Below are 15,186 nucleotides of genomic sequence, written 5' to 3' on the forward strand. Positions count from 1 at the left end.
GTACATGTATTTTACTCTCAGGTTAGAGTATCCAACCCTCTACTGAACTGTGGACCACAGGCTAGCTTTTTCTCTTGCTAATCTTGAAGCTTGACCAAACTGAGAGCCTGATCACAGTCCAAGATGCAAATTCCAGAAGTTTTGACCAGTAGGTACGACTCTAAGGCATGAAAGGACCAAAGAGCTCTGAGAGATTGCTCAGTCAGGATATTTGATAAACTTAAGCCTGCAAAGTAAGCCCCAGGTCTTATCTGAGCTCAATTTTCTTGCCAGCAGACTTACCCAAGGGTCTGCTTGGTTCGAAGGAAGTCAAAACAAGGCTCTTCCATGTGCATCTGTAATTCAACATACCATCAGCTCAACTCCTCCCAGCAGAGAAACTTCCATTTCTTCCCCCAAAAGTGTTACACATGACCCCAGAGTCCAGCCTCCCTCCTAAATTGCCCAGGCCCCCCATCCATATTCATACTGGGTGAGAAACACTAAATAACCATCTCACCTACCAATCACAGATCTCTGACCACTCCCAAGTCCCTAGCCCTCAGGGAGAAAGGCCAGAAAGCCAGTCCTCACAGTGGGTCAGGGGCTCATGAACATCGTGACTCTCCTTTATGCAACTTACCACAAGCAGCTCCATAAGAGTGTATTCTTTCAGGCTCCTGGCACCTGACTGAAAGAAAAAGCTGATCTGACCAACTGAAAATCCAATGGCTTACAGGGCTTTTTAATAATCCAGCTATTCTCAGCAACCATTTATTCAGATATTCAGAAGAGTACTATCCCACTCTTCTCTTCCAAGAGTTCATCATACCTTCTTATTGCTATACTTTCTGCCTTCCCACAAAACAGGAGATCTGTGAGGACAGAAATCGTGCTTGATGATTTGTATTCCCAGCCCTAGCACAGAACTGCAGGTAGACGTGGAGGTGAGTCGAATAATCCCTGACCTGCCTGCCAGCTCCTGCCCAAAGAACCCAGAGGACACAACCTAAAATCAAGTACTTGCAGTTCAAGGTCCTAAGGAGGAGAGCAGGAAATGTCTGGGTAACTGGACCTATTCCTCAGATGGAGAGGATATGAATAGGAGCTTCTGCAGCCACACACACGGACCCAAAACTAGTTGATAAGAAAAATGCATAAGAGGCAGATACCACACTTGGAGACCACATCCTGGCTATCCTGGAGACTGGCAAAACAACAGGATGAAAGAGGGCAGGAGGCCAACGAGCAAGTGTTGCCAGTGCATCCCAGTCAGACTCTTGCAGGCTCCTCTGATACAGACTCATTACTATTCCTTCCTGCTTCACCTGAGGAAGCTGAAGCCTCTGTGCCCTGCAAGCCCTGTTTATCAGCAACAAGATTTCCTGTATGCCTCTGAAAGGATTGCAACAAAACTATTCAAAACCTTGTATCAACTTCCTGTTCAAAATGCTCTCTGTGAGGAGGGAAGTGGTTTCCCCAAGGGAAGCAGTTTGTATTAGAAGCTAGTGCTAAGAGGTGATCCATGGAAAGCACCTCAACAGACTCCGTCTTACAATACAAAATCCTGCCTGAAACTGGAGAAATACTACTCTCTCTGGGTTAAGCACCAGAAATGTAGACAGGGCTAAGCAGGGCCAGGTCATACCATATATGAAGTTTGGGACCTGGTAGTCATTGCAGCTTCAAATAAGCTGAGAACCTGGGAAAAAAAACCAGGTAGCTACAGCCAGAGGAAGACAGGCTCTACAGACAAGCTGGGCCTCTAGGGAAAGATTCAGGCCCAGGGCCAGAAACACAGGAAAAGGACAAAGTGATGGTGAAGCCATGCAGCCCTGCCCAAAGTTCAGGCCAGGAATCTTCACAAGGCCAGACAGAGAAGTGACTTCCTCATGTAGACAATCCAGGACCATAGCAGCAGCTATAGGAGCCCCAGAGTTTGGGAAGTCTGAGATCAGTCTAGATAGACACAGGTCCCCATAGTCCTAGAAGTGAGTATGACTAACCACAAGCTAAAATAGTCTATGAGCCAATTGAGAGAGTTGCAGAGCTCTTCCTTATTTTAAGCACCATCCCATCTCTCCAGAATTATGTGGAAAAAATACAGGATTTGAGGACAGAAGGTATAAATTCGAGCCCCAGCTGGTATGACCTCAGGTAAATGAAGGACCTCAGATCCATCATCCATAAAACAGGTGATAAATCCTATCTCTCAGGTGCTTTGAAACCTTTAATTATGACTCTGGTATTCATTCTGTTTACTGTGTATTGGTTGACTGGCTATGTTTATTTTTGTCACATTTTAAAAACTGTCCTTTTAACAAATGTCCTCCTGCTCCTTGGAGTTCTGACATGGGAACATGTAGGAATTTCCAGCCATACTTCAGTCTCTGTCCCTCTGGACTAGTGGTTGGGTGATTAATAGAAGCACTGTGATTGAAAAAGGATCCATTTCACTGACAGGAACAATTTTTAAATGTAGTTGCTTCAAGAGTACAAATGACCCCAAGCATATAACCACAGAATAACTGCAAAAGGTCCTTGAAGAGCATAGGCTCACTTCTCCCAGGTACTTTGGACCTTCCCCCACGCTTTAGTGTCCTAAAGATACTTAGCCATGAGGACAGCTGTGTGCAAAGGGGCCACTGACCTGGTAGTATACAGTAACTTCAGAGTTGGCATCACCCTTGTTCAGAGCTCTCACTTTGCATAGGTGGTGGCCACTGGGCAGCTCTACCACCTGGAACTGCACAGGCATCTCCTGCTCCAGAGGCATGAAGTTCAACTTGCTGCAAAACAATCAGTGTGGGTTACTGAGGCCGTGCCTTTATCCTCTTACCTGCACCCCCAAACTGTGAAAAGGTCAGGCCTTCCACAGTCCCATCTGAATTGCTTTGTTTATATAACTAGCCTCAAAAAACCTACTACGAGAAGCATCTCCATTGTGGATTTAGTAATAACTGAGTTTTGGTCTCAAGGCCCTCATGCTATTAAGAACACATAACTCCCAAAGAGAAAACTCAAACCAATACTCACTCAACAACATATTTCAGGAAATCCATAGATTCCTAGGAGGCAAAAGAGAAGAAAATAACTATATTAGGCTCTCCTGACATTAATTTCACCCAGAACCGACTAATACCAATATTCTAACTGCTTGGGAAGCCCTGGAATGCATTAGGAAAGCAGATATCTATTATCCTAAATGCTGGTCATTCATTCACTGGGCTTATCATTCACTGATTCAATACTGATTATGTTTGTTGAATACTAAGGCTCTCAACTGAAGTGTCTCTTTTTCTGTTCTCCCTTGGTGCGTTTACCTGTTTACCTGTTTACCTGTCCACTGTGAAACTTTCCCCACTGAATCAAACTTAATTGTTCAGTTTACCCCACTAGGCTGTGTTTTAGAAACCTGGATCTATTAATACAGAGCCTGGCATAGAGTGAGTGACAGAATAATACTTAATACTAAGTGAATGATGTATCCCCTCCCCCTCTTAAGACTTGTTTTCTAACCTGTGAGGGATAAGTGGAGAGGTAAGCTTATCTCTAAAGTGGTTTCTGCCTGGGGTAATTCATGGTACTAAGTCCTCTGAACCAAAAGGACCCCTACACGGTACTCCCACTGTGCTCAGAGAAGCAGGCAGCTATTCCTGCTCTTCTCCGTTTTTAAACTTTCTGTTGGCATGACAGAAACCAGGGCTGGTTTGGGGGTTGGGGGATAAAGACAGAGAAGTAGGGAGGATAGCAGCCAATCTCGAGAGTGGCCATTTATATATTCCATTAAAGGGCCAGTCCTGAGAAACTGGGAGGCCATGGAGGAAGAGGTCAAGAGCCAAACAGTTCAGGGACTGTCCGAACAAGCACTCCTGGCTGGAAGAGGCCTCAGTTAGTTACATGGTCCCACAGACACATCCAATTCAATATGGATCAAAACCAACTCCCCATATGGCCCCAAACCTACACTGTTCCTACTCCTCTACCAACCCACTGGTTCCAGTAAGAAATCTGGGCATCATCCTAGAGCCCTCCCTTCTCCCTCACCCCCACAGCCAATCAGTCACTGCCTTTGATCATCCTCTGCCTCATTATTTCTTAAGCATTTCTTTTTCATTTATTTTGCCTAACCTCAGGCTTCTTCATTTTCACCTCAACTTTTTTATTATGGTAAAAATACATAAGTTTACTATCTTGACCTTTTTTAAGTGTAAAGTTCTGTAGTGTTAAGTATATTCACATTGTTGTGAAATGGAACTCCAGACTTTTCATCTCGCAACACTGAAACTCAATACCCATGGAAACAATGACTCCCCTTCTTTCCCTCCACAACCCCTGGTAACCACTATTCTACCTCCTGTTACTGTCACTACTCTAGAGATCTCATATAAGTGGAATCATACTTCATGTCAACTTTTATAACAGTTTCATAACTGGTCTCTCTGGATCTTTCTTAATGACAAATCCTCTTTTAAATTCTTCAGTGGTTCTCCATTTACTATAAGATAAAGCCCAAGCTCCGTAGCTTGACATACAAGTTTGACACACAAGTTCTGCCTAAGTATATGTGAATATATATATATATATATATATACACACACACACACACACACACATACACACACACACACACACAACACATCCCTCACCACTCCCCAGCTCCCACTTTAATTTCTAAATTAAACTGTTTGTAGTTTCCACAGTCTTCAACAAATGTAACCAATACCATATATTTACCAAACCCATTTAACTCAAAGTCCTGTCCAATAGCAGCAGTCTCCTTCATAAGAAAGTCTTGCTTAGCATCGGAGGGGCCAGGTTCCCTTCTAAACAGACTGTGACAATGCTGGCCTGCCAGACTACAGAGCTTCCCCTTTAGGGAAGAACTAATGCAATTCCAGAGCCCAGAATGGCATTCAAACCTGGCCAGCAGCAACAGAGCACCTCACACTCACTGTGCTTGTGACATTTCCTTGTACCAGGCCCTCAACAAAGAGCTGGGATTTTAACTCTCTGACGAAGCTCAGCAGAGACTCAAGGGAAAGGCCATCCATCAAAGCCCGATACTTGTCAATCATAGACCAACGGGCATATTCCAGGATTAAAAGCCGAACGTCTCTGTACAGAGAGCAGAAAAAAAAAGTTTTATTGCAAGAAATGAATCTTAAGGGTAAAGAAGGATTTGATTAAGTTTCTACAGATGATGTGTTCTAAAGAGACGCAATTTCTATCACAACTTAAGATAGGGAAACAATGTCATAATCACCAAAAAGCATTTAAAACTGCATATACAAACTATTACATAGATTATTAGCTCATTGGTACAACTCACTTATCTGTTTCAATTGCAAAATAAATTATTTCACATAAGCTGCCAGATGAGCCACACACCAATTTAATATTACTATTTTGATTTGAAATCTCACTAGCATTTATTAATTACTGGAGGTGATCATCATGGATATCTATTACTACAATGACAATACAGCATAAGTGGCTCCAGGCCAGAATCAGACTAACCCCTTCCCACACACAGTAAGCTGTTTGAACATGGCAAGTTACCTAACATTTGTGACTCGATTTCTTCATTTGTAAAACAAGGGAAATAATAATGGCTACCATTACAGAATTTTGGTGAGAATTAAATAAATAAGTGCACTTAAAAGTTCTTAGGTCTATAAAAAAAAAAGTTCTTAGGTCTAACACATAACAAATCTTCAATAAACAGGTGTTATTATTACTCTACCACATTTTAATAAAGTAGTATTCAGAAGTTATGGGATACACAGGCTATTTTTCATTATATCAATAGTTCCAGACAACTCTCCTTTCCAATTTATATTTGGCTATGAGCTTTTGTAACTTTTTGTGATCAGATTATTAGTTATTACATGTCTCTAATTCTTAACTGCTCCCTCCCCTGCTTTCGAATTTTGGACATTTATGGGCTCATTATAACTATGTCAAAAGCAGGGCCTCTATATAAAGTTGTGCTCTTCGTTTTCCATTTATAGATGCCCAGCAAGCAGATCAAGTAGGGGCTTGCAATCTTTGTGCACAAAGGGCTGTATCTGCTCAGAGGGAACTTTTTTCCCCTTCCACAAAGGCTCTACCTGCTGATAGAGGTTACCCCAAGGGTGTACTTTTTTCTGATTCACACAAAGGTAAAGAACAGGCTCTGATGAAAAAGCCCAGGAGGGTTGCCTATTAGCAGAGGGTTTAAGCATTAGTACACAGACTGTCAAGTTTTTTTGCTCTCTTCTGGAACCCTGGATGAATTCTTGGATAGTTGCATTTGTCAGATAAGTGATGTGTTAGGCAATTTAACTCAGCTACTTAACATAACATCCAACACACTAAAATCACCATATAATCACCAGTAAGCAATTTTGAGCCACAACAAAGTCAGCATTTTTTGAACTGTTATTTACTTACAAACTTTGGAAAAAGCACCCTTTTTACCTTTAGCCTCTAATTAAGTATAGTAGGCTGCTTGCAGTCCTACTGACAGATAGCTACTTACACTGGGTTTAGAAATCCTATAACTCTGTGGGCTGTTTTCCTAAAACACAGCACATTTCTATCACATCTGAATTAGCACTGAAACTACAGCCTCATCCCCCACACTTAATTTCCAGGAAGGCAAATACTTTCAGGCCTTCAAAATATAAGCTGATCCCATCCATGTATACCCACTTGGCCAGAGTCTCAGGCTTGATGAGGATGTTAAAGTAGGTCTTCTTCAACTGCTCAGTTATCATTGTAAAGACAGCTGGTGTGGAATTGAACTCCGCTAAGTAGTCAATAATAAGCTGAAACAGCAGCTAAGAAGAAAAGAAAGAAGCACCTTAAGTGGAGAAGCATGGCAATCCACTAATGTTTAGGGGGAAAATGTTTCCCACTGGCTTTTTACCAGGGGCCCAGTATGGTAACAGGCATTGCGCAGGACATAAGAGAAATACTAATGACTCAAAGAATCTTTAGGAGCTAAAATTCTCAATAACTGTCAAATTTGGAGCAATGAATTTTCTTTTTATTTTTTATAATTTTTATGGGTATTTTAAAACATTTTTCCTTCCAACTAAACTTAAAAATAATTTTATCCAGCATGTCCACTGCCCCTAAATGTGATTTTAATTGGGAGAATGTAATTTTGGAAATAATGACTTTATATCAACCTGTTCTATCCAGAAACATGACGAGTCTCTCCCTTATTTAAAGTCTTTTTTATATGCTTCAAAAAGATTTAGTTTTCTTTAGATAGGTTCTGTACTTTTCTCTAAAATAATGTTGAGTAATAGATGTGATCATGGGTATCCTTGGCTTGTTCCCAACTTTAATGTTCAGCATTTCATCAGTTAGTGGAACATTTGCTGTTAGTCTTTTAATTAAGGTTTTTATTTTGGTTAAGTAACTTCCCTCCATTACTACTTATTAGGAATGACCACTCAAATTTATCAAATGATTTTTTGGGCATTTATCACTATATTCACATAGTGTTCCTCAACTGACTTGTGTTATAATGATTTATGTTCATCAACTTCCTAATACTGAACAACCAACCTTTGCATTCCTGGCACTTGGTCATGGTGAATTATTCTTTTTGTTCTATTGTTGAATTTAATTTTCAAGTTTTTAGAATGTTTGACTCTGTATTTCATAGGTGAAACTGATCTCCAGTTTTACATACATATTTATAGTCTATATCAAGTTTTAATGTTAAGGCTAGGTAAGCTTCATAAAATGAAGAACGTCAAATAGTTTTCTATGGTTTGTATTTTTAAAAAGCTCTCCAGGTAATTCCAAAACTTTAACATGTTTGGATTTTAAGCTAAATTATATTTAGGCTTTTGAAGGTTAGTAAAATATTCCATGGTGTCTCCTCCTAAGACCAATCTTTGTTCCCCGGGGAGACTGACAGGGATGAGGGTATAAAGGAGAGAACTATCTAAGATATGGAGGCTATATCACCTCTTAGCACAGGTCTAATTTCTGCCAGGTCCTCTCCTCCAGATTTTTTCTTGTATGAGTGCAGTTCCCCAAACTTTAATATATGTTCTACCCAAGAAACCAAGATATAAAATTTGTTGTTGGGTACATTATATTATTTTACCTGGTACTTGATGATCTAATCCTTTAGCTAGCATCCCATATTATTTCTTCCTTTACTGATGAAGTTTTTGACAAAGTCACACTGAAACATATTCTTTACCAAAAGATAAATCACTGACAAGATATAAACTCTGTTTCTAAAGAGTCAGAAACTTAGAAGGAAAACAAGACACACACACTTGAAACAATGGAAAAGAGTGCAAGAAGAGGAAGAAACAACACAAACATCTGAGTTCTACTCTATGTCAGGCAATGTGTCAGGTGCTTTAAATTTGTCCTTGCTGTATGGCATGAAATTATGCTCAAACCAGTCCTTAACACCAGTGTTGGCTGCAGAGAAACTGACAGCAAAGGGAAGTGAAATCAAGCCTGAAGCACAGGCTGTGTTGTATCCATTACTAATGCATACAACACTGATTAATGTGATTAATTAATTAATATATGTTGGTCTCGTGCGCCCAAAGTTAGAATACCTGTCATCAGCCAAAAAAACACAATAATTCATATTAATAAACATTTCTTTCTATGTACCGCACCTCATGCACAAGCCTCTATGCTTGGTGCTATAGGCACAACAAACATAATATTTTAAAGCTGCCTGTGAGGAAATTAGAGCACTGTACTTACAGGTAGTTTGTGGTTGAATCCTTTCACTCGAATAATTAAACCATGTTCTCCAGCTACCAGCTTATACTCCAGCTGTGCCACATCTGCTTCATAAGCTGGTTCCGCAAGGTTATGGGTAAGGATATTGACAAAGATATCAAAGAGGACCACACTAAGAGTATAAAATGCAAATAGCATCATTAATTGGCAAGAAATAGACAAATGGATTTGCTTTGACTTAGAGTAAGAAACTTCACTTTTATAAAGATGTTAATTCACTACTCCAGAATGTAAAACCATATATACTAATTGAGTTCAAAGGTAAATACAGCATACCCAGGACTCAGTTTCACAGGGGCATTACAGATCTCCCACCTTCAGCAATGCTTCCCTATCTTTTTCATGTCGCACACACAGAGAAAATGTAATACTGGATTGGCCAAAAGGTTCGTTCAGTTTTTTCCGTAAGATGGCTCTAGTAGTACTTAGTTGTCTTTAACTTCATTTGAAACAATTTTGTTAGATTGTATGTTACAGCTGTTATATCAGCATGTATTTAAAAAAAGATATCAAAAATTGGTGAATTTTTGTGTAGCCATTTTAATATTGAAGATGGAAGAAAAAACAACATTTTTGGCATATTATGCTTTATTATTTCAAGAAAGGTAAAAACACAAGTGAAACTCAAAAAAAAAATTTGTATAGTGTATGGACAAGGTGCTGTGACTGATCGGACATGTCAAAAGTGGTTTGCAAAGTTTTGTGTTGGAGATTTCTCACCGGACGATGCTCCACGGTCAGGTAGACCAGTTGAAGTTGATAGCGATCAAATCGAGACATTAACTGAGAACCATCAACGTTATACCATGCAGAAGATAGCCGACATACTCAAAATATCCAAATCAGGCAGTGAAAATCATTTGCACCAGCTTGGTTGGTTAATCACTTTGATGTTTGGTTTCCACATAAGTTAAGCGAAAAAAACCTTCTTGACCATATTTCCACATGCGATTCTTTACTTAAACATAATCAAAACGTTCTGTTTTTTTTTTTTTTTTTGCGGTACGCGTGCTTCTGACTGTTGTGGCCTCTCCTGTTGCGGAGCACAGGCTCCGGACGCACAGGCTCAGCGACCATGGCTCACGGGCCCAGCCGCTCCGTGGCATGTGGGATCTTCCCAGACCGGGACACAAACCCGTGTCCCCTGCATCGGCAGGCAGACTCTCAACCGCTGCGCCACCAGGGAAGCCCAAATGTTCTGTTTTTAAAACAAATTGTGACGGGCGATGAAAAGTGGATACTGTACAATAATGTGGAACAGAAGAGCCCGTGGGGCAAGTGAAATGAACCACCACCAACCACACCAAAGGCCGGTCTTCATCCAAAGAAGGTGATGTTGTGTATGTGGTGGGATTGCAAGGGAGTCCTCTATTATGAGCTCCTTCCAGAAAACCAAACGATTCATTTCAACAAGTACTGCTCCCAATTAGACAAACCGAAAGCAGCACTCAACAAAAAGTGTCCAGAAATAGTCAACAGAAAACACATAATCTTCCATCAGGATAACACAAGACTGCATGTTTCTTTGATGACCAGGCAAAAACTGTTACAGCTTGGCTGGGAAGTTCTGATTCATCTGCCGTATTCACCAGACATTACACCTTCAGATTTCCATTTATTTTGGTCTTTCCAAAATTCTCTTAATGGACAAAATTTCCATTCCCTGGAAGACTGTAAAAGGCACCTGGAACAGTTCTTTGCTCAAAAAGATAAAAAGTTTTGGGAAGATGGAATTATGAAGTTGCCTGAAAAATGGCAGAAGGTAGTGGGAAAAAAATGGTGAATATAATTAAGTTTTTAGTGAACATGAAAACTGTGTCTTTTATTTTTACTTAAAAACTGAAGACACTTTTTGGCCAACCCAATATTTATACTGCACAATGGGGTAAGTGTAAAATGCATGAAAGGCAACTGGCCCAAAGGCTCTGGTTATCCCTGCGGCCTAGGTTTTCTGACTGAAAAATCAAAAAACTGAGGAAATGGAGGAGGGTAATGCATTTTTTAAACTGAATATTAATAATGTTAGTGCTGCTTGTGAGATTAAGGCTGGATTTTACAGGTTAAGTGGCAAAAGAAAGGAAGAAGTATACTAACGTTTCCTGAGCACCTCCTATGATTCAGGTACATTTTAGGCTCTCTGACCTCCCACAACCTACATAAACATGTAAGTAATTTGCTAAGAACAAAGTATAATCAGATTCCTTGGCAGGAATCTGATTATAAATACAGGAATCTGATTATAAATAATCTCTAAATACAGGTCAACAGATCCATTAGTCCTCATTACAGACTGGAAGCTGACCCAAACTCATCTCTAAGGAACTTTCTCAATCCAGTAATTCTATGACTAGCCTAAACTGTCAGCATGTTTTACAAATGGGTGCTGGAGATGGAGCAGCCACAATTCCATCTTAGTGATTAGTATTGATACAAATAATTTGTTTGGGGCACATAAAAACACATAAATGAGGAGCATAGCTCAAGTCTGACAGAGAAAAATGATAAAATGATTCAGAAATAAACAAACAAAATAGTCTTCCAATAATAAAAAAAATATTTTCCAGAAAAGAGGACAATTTCTTACTTTGCTGCAGACTTCTGTATCAAAGGTGAGATCAGATGGAAACGTATATATGCTGAAAGAAAAAAGACCCTAAATAAGAAAATATAGGCCAGAGGCCTCAAATATTTAATACATCTGCTATTTTCCCCTAATATTATGTTGTTTTAAAAATTCTGAAACAAACCACTAATCCTTAAATCCTCATTACATTTTTATCCTTAAGGGTTCTTAGAAAGTATTATTTACCATTCCAAATAGTGTCCAGAAGGTACACTTTAATCTACGGGAAGACCAGATATATAGACAGATATGCAGAGAGGCCTAAGAATACTCTTATTATCAATAGCTTTGGTCAGGAAAAATGCTTACAGAGGTATACATGTCAAGAACATTAAGGGAAAAATCCCAATGCTCACAGAAAGTTATAGCAGCGCCTTTCCAAGGAAGCTGAATAAATGTTACGAACATTTTTAGACACTCTTATAATCTGTTCAAGAAAAATTGAGTAAACACCTTCCCAGTGAACTCAAGAATCCCTCAGAACTAGTCCAGTTGTGTTAAGGTTAGGGATTTGGGTTAAATGGCAGCCAAGAGCACTCAGCCTTTGATTCCAAGTTGCTTCAGTAAATTCCAATGCCATGCACAAGAACAGAAAATAAAAAAGCAACACAGTTTGGGCTACCGTGTTGAAGATAAGAGCTTTAGAGTCTGTTTAACTATATACTATGCTTCCTTTACGCTGAAAAGCAAAATAGTAGAGGGAGACAGATAGAGGATATTTCACATTTGTAATGCTGGACTCAGCTATCTATTGTATCTAAGAATAATTTCTTTCAGCTACTCTTACTTTCTTTTTAACAATAATGTTCAAAAAACACCACCTATTCCCTAGGATGGCCAAACACCTGGCTCTGCTTTCATATAACTGAAAGAAAAATATCCAAAAATAATTTCATTTTAGGCTTGAATCCTTATATACTTCCTGGAATCTATAATGTCCATAAGAATTTCTGTGATAGCACAGGAGCACAGTATGGATCTGATAGATAAGCCTAGAAAAGGTCTTCAAGTAGAAGGGGAAGGGGAAAGAGAGGGAGGTGATAGACACAGAGGGAAAAGGTTGCTAGAAAGTGGAAAAAGATTTGTTATACTTATTTCACTATTATTAAGGAGGGAAATATTTTACCTTTGGGGATTTTGAATTTGTTGTCTTTCTTATACCATAGGCAACCTTGTGGAGTATTCACAATTTTAACAGGGTATTCGGTCTCTGGACAATCAAAAGCCTTCAACATGAAATCTGTGGCTAACAAAAGTGAAAGGTAATAAATCATTCAGTTATCTCAACAGGATTGCCACCAATCTGTTCCTGGTTTGGGAAGTGTAAGTCAGTTTTCTTTGTGGCAAACATAAGTCAAATTCAAATGCTGAAATACAATAAATTATTAGAACAATACTAAAAAGAAAGTCCTCTTGGCCTTAAACTAAATGAACTCTGAAGATGTAATTTCCCAAGAGTTGATTCTGATCTCTCCATATTCAGCTTCATTCTCTTTCTCAGAGACAATCTTAACTGAAAGGGACCTTTGGTCAGAATAGTTGTATAAACCAATTTATGAATGAATGCATTCTTGAATGAGAATGTCTTTTACCAAACTTACAGAGTTTTTAAAAGTTAACAAAATAGTTCTGCTCAAACAACGTCAAATTTGTCCTTTAAGTTAATGAAACATAAATTGTTTCATCAACACTCAGGTGCGAAATAGCTAACTTAAGAATTAAAAAAAACGTACTGGCTATATTTACTTAAAAAAAAAGGGTTGTTTAGATACTTAAAGTTAAAGATGCAGAACTGAATTATCTAAAATATGCAAGACTTTTTGTATAAAAGCATTTTTTTTCCTGAGGTTAGATTCATATATAACATAAAATTAACCATTTTAAAGTGAACAATTCAGGGGAATTTAGTACACTCACAATGTTGTGCAACTACCATTTCTTTCTAGTTTCAAAACATTTTCATCAGCCCCAAAGGAAACCTCTATACCCATTAAGCAGTCACTCTCCATTACCCACTCCCCCCAGCCACTGGCAACCATCAGTCTGAGTTCTGTCTCTATGGATTTACCTGTTCTAGATATTTCATGTAACAGGAATCATACAATATGTGACCCCTTGTGTCTGTCTTCTTTCACTTAGCATAATGTTTTCAAGGTTCATCCATGTTATAGCATGTATCAGTACTTCATTTCTTTTAATGACAGAATAATACTCCATTGCATGTATATACCATAATTTGTTTATCCATTCATTCATTATGGACACTGGCTGGTTCTACCTTTTGGCTTTTGTATATAATGCTGCTATGAAAGTGTATGTACATGTATTTGGTTGAATACCTGTTTTTAATTCTTTAGGGTATATACCTAGGAATGGAATTGCTGGGAAAAATGGTATTCTGAGTAAAATTAGTTATATACAACTGTAACCTTTGTCCTAGACCAGTGACTTTCTCACAGTTAGAACTGTTTTCCACTGCAAGCTAGCAGACAGATAACACACACATATACCTACTGAGAACAAAAGTTCTTAAAATAATACCCTTTCTTTATTCAGTGAAACATTTTGCTATTTTCTACTCTGATTTTTTTTAGTGCTTTCACAACTCATTACACTGACCTCAAAACCCATTACATTGATTTCACAACCCTCTAATGGGTTGCAACCTGTAGTTTGAAAAACACTAGAACAATTGGACAAGATAATGGCAATTCCTACAGAGACTCACATGAAAGGATCAGCTATCATAGACAAGAAAAAGTCTCAGGATTATGTTTAAGTCCTGTTTCCTGCATTCACCAACTGAAGATCCAGGACAAGTCACTTTGCTTTTTTGAGCAGCAGTTTTCTCATTTGGAAAAGTAAGAACTGTAATGCTTATCCCAGAGATAACTGGGAAACTCAAATATGAATTCAAATGATACTTTGTAAAATATAACATACTACAGAGGTGCTATTTGTTTTACTATTAGACATGGATGGATTATGTACAATGATTGCTATTTTACTGACCTATGTACTTGTTTTCCGCTGGAAGATGAAGATCTGGATTTAATTCAAAATTACTCTCCCACAGTTCAGCCCACGAGTTTTCAATATCTGTAGAGATGAAAGACAAACTGATCCAATAAAGAACAAATGATCAGAGTTCTATTAATAACAAACCAGTCAACAACTGGCCTTCACAAATCAATTCTCTTTTCTCAGAAAAGCTGTGAGTGACATATCCAGGCTTTCTAGACTCCTGCTACTCAATGTGCAGTCTCAGCAGCATTGTTATCATCTGGGAACTTTGTTAGAAATGCAGAATTGCAGGCCCTATTCCAGAGCTACTGAATCCTAATCTGTATTTTAATAAGACCTCCAGGTGATACATATGTACATTGAAGTTTGAGGAGCACTTTTTAAAACACAGTCAAAAGTCTGCCCCCAAACTACCAATACAGTAGGATTTTCTCACTAGCTAATAAATACAGACATAAACATTGCAGAAAATAATTTTCTGCAAAGCAGTATAAATAATTTTCATTTCAAAGTAAACTACTGAAAAAAATACATAAGTTCTTCCCACAGGAACTATCAGACAAATTATTAAGGAATAAAACTTCCCAGGTGAATCATATACCTAAATGTAGGACAATTTTAAAATATTTTACCTTCCATACTATACTGAGTCCCAAACCATTTCTCCTTGAGGTCACATTTTCCCTCATTAGCACCAGACAGTAGAACAAGATTTGCCTTTTGAGGAACTAGCTGATTAAGGGCTTCAGCAATGACCTAATTAGGGGCAGGGGTGAAGGGGG

At 38.7% G+C, this 15,186-nt stretch overlaps 1 protein-coding gene across 5 annotated transcripts in view; it reads right to left on the reverse strand.

Annotated features, from left to right (window-relative positions):
* The window catches only part of NRDC (nardilysin convertase), a 91,348-nt gene that overhangs the window by 4,133 nt on the left and 72,029 nt on the right, over positions 1-15,186 (reverse strand). For all 5 annotated transcript variants that reach the window (XM_079901687.1, XM_079901685.1, XM_079901684.1 and 2 more), the window contains 11 exons: positions 15,037-15,160; positions 14,393-14,479; positions 12,507-12,626; positions 11,342-11,393; positions 8,719-8,869; positions 6,676-6,803; positions 4,935-5,097; positions 3,016-3,047; positions 2,630-2,768; positions 623-670; positions 283-335 (listed from right to left, as the gene is read on the reverse strand). In XM_079901687.1, coding sequence (XP_079757813.1) covers positions 283-335; positions 623-670; positions 2,630-2,768; positions 3,016-3,047; positions 4,935-5,097; positions 6,676-6,803; positions 8,719-8,869; positions 11,342-11,393; positions 12,507-12,626; positions 14,393-14,479; positions 15,037-15,160 — 1,097 coding nt within the window. The remainder of the gene's footprint in view (positions 1-282; positions 336-622; positions 671-2,629; positions 2,769-3,015; positions 3,048-4,934; positions 5,098-6,675; positions 6,804-8,718; positions 8,870-11,341; positions 11,394-12,506; positions 12,627-14,392; positions 14,480-15,036; positions 15,161-15,186) is intronic.

This window comes from Stenella coeruleoalba, assembly GCF_951394435.1.
Source record: "Stenella coeruleoalba genome assembly, chromosome: 1".
In the NCBI taxonomy this organism is placed as follows: domain Eukaryota; kingdom Metazoa; phylum Chordata; class Mammalia; order Artiodactyla; family Delphinidae; genus Stenella; species Stenella coeruleoalba.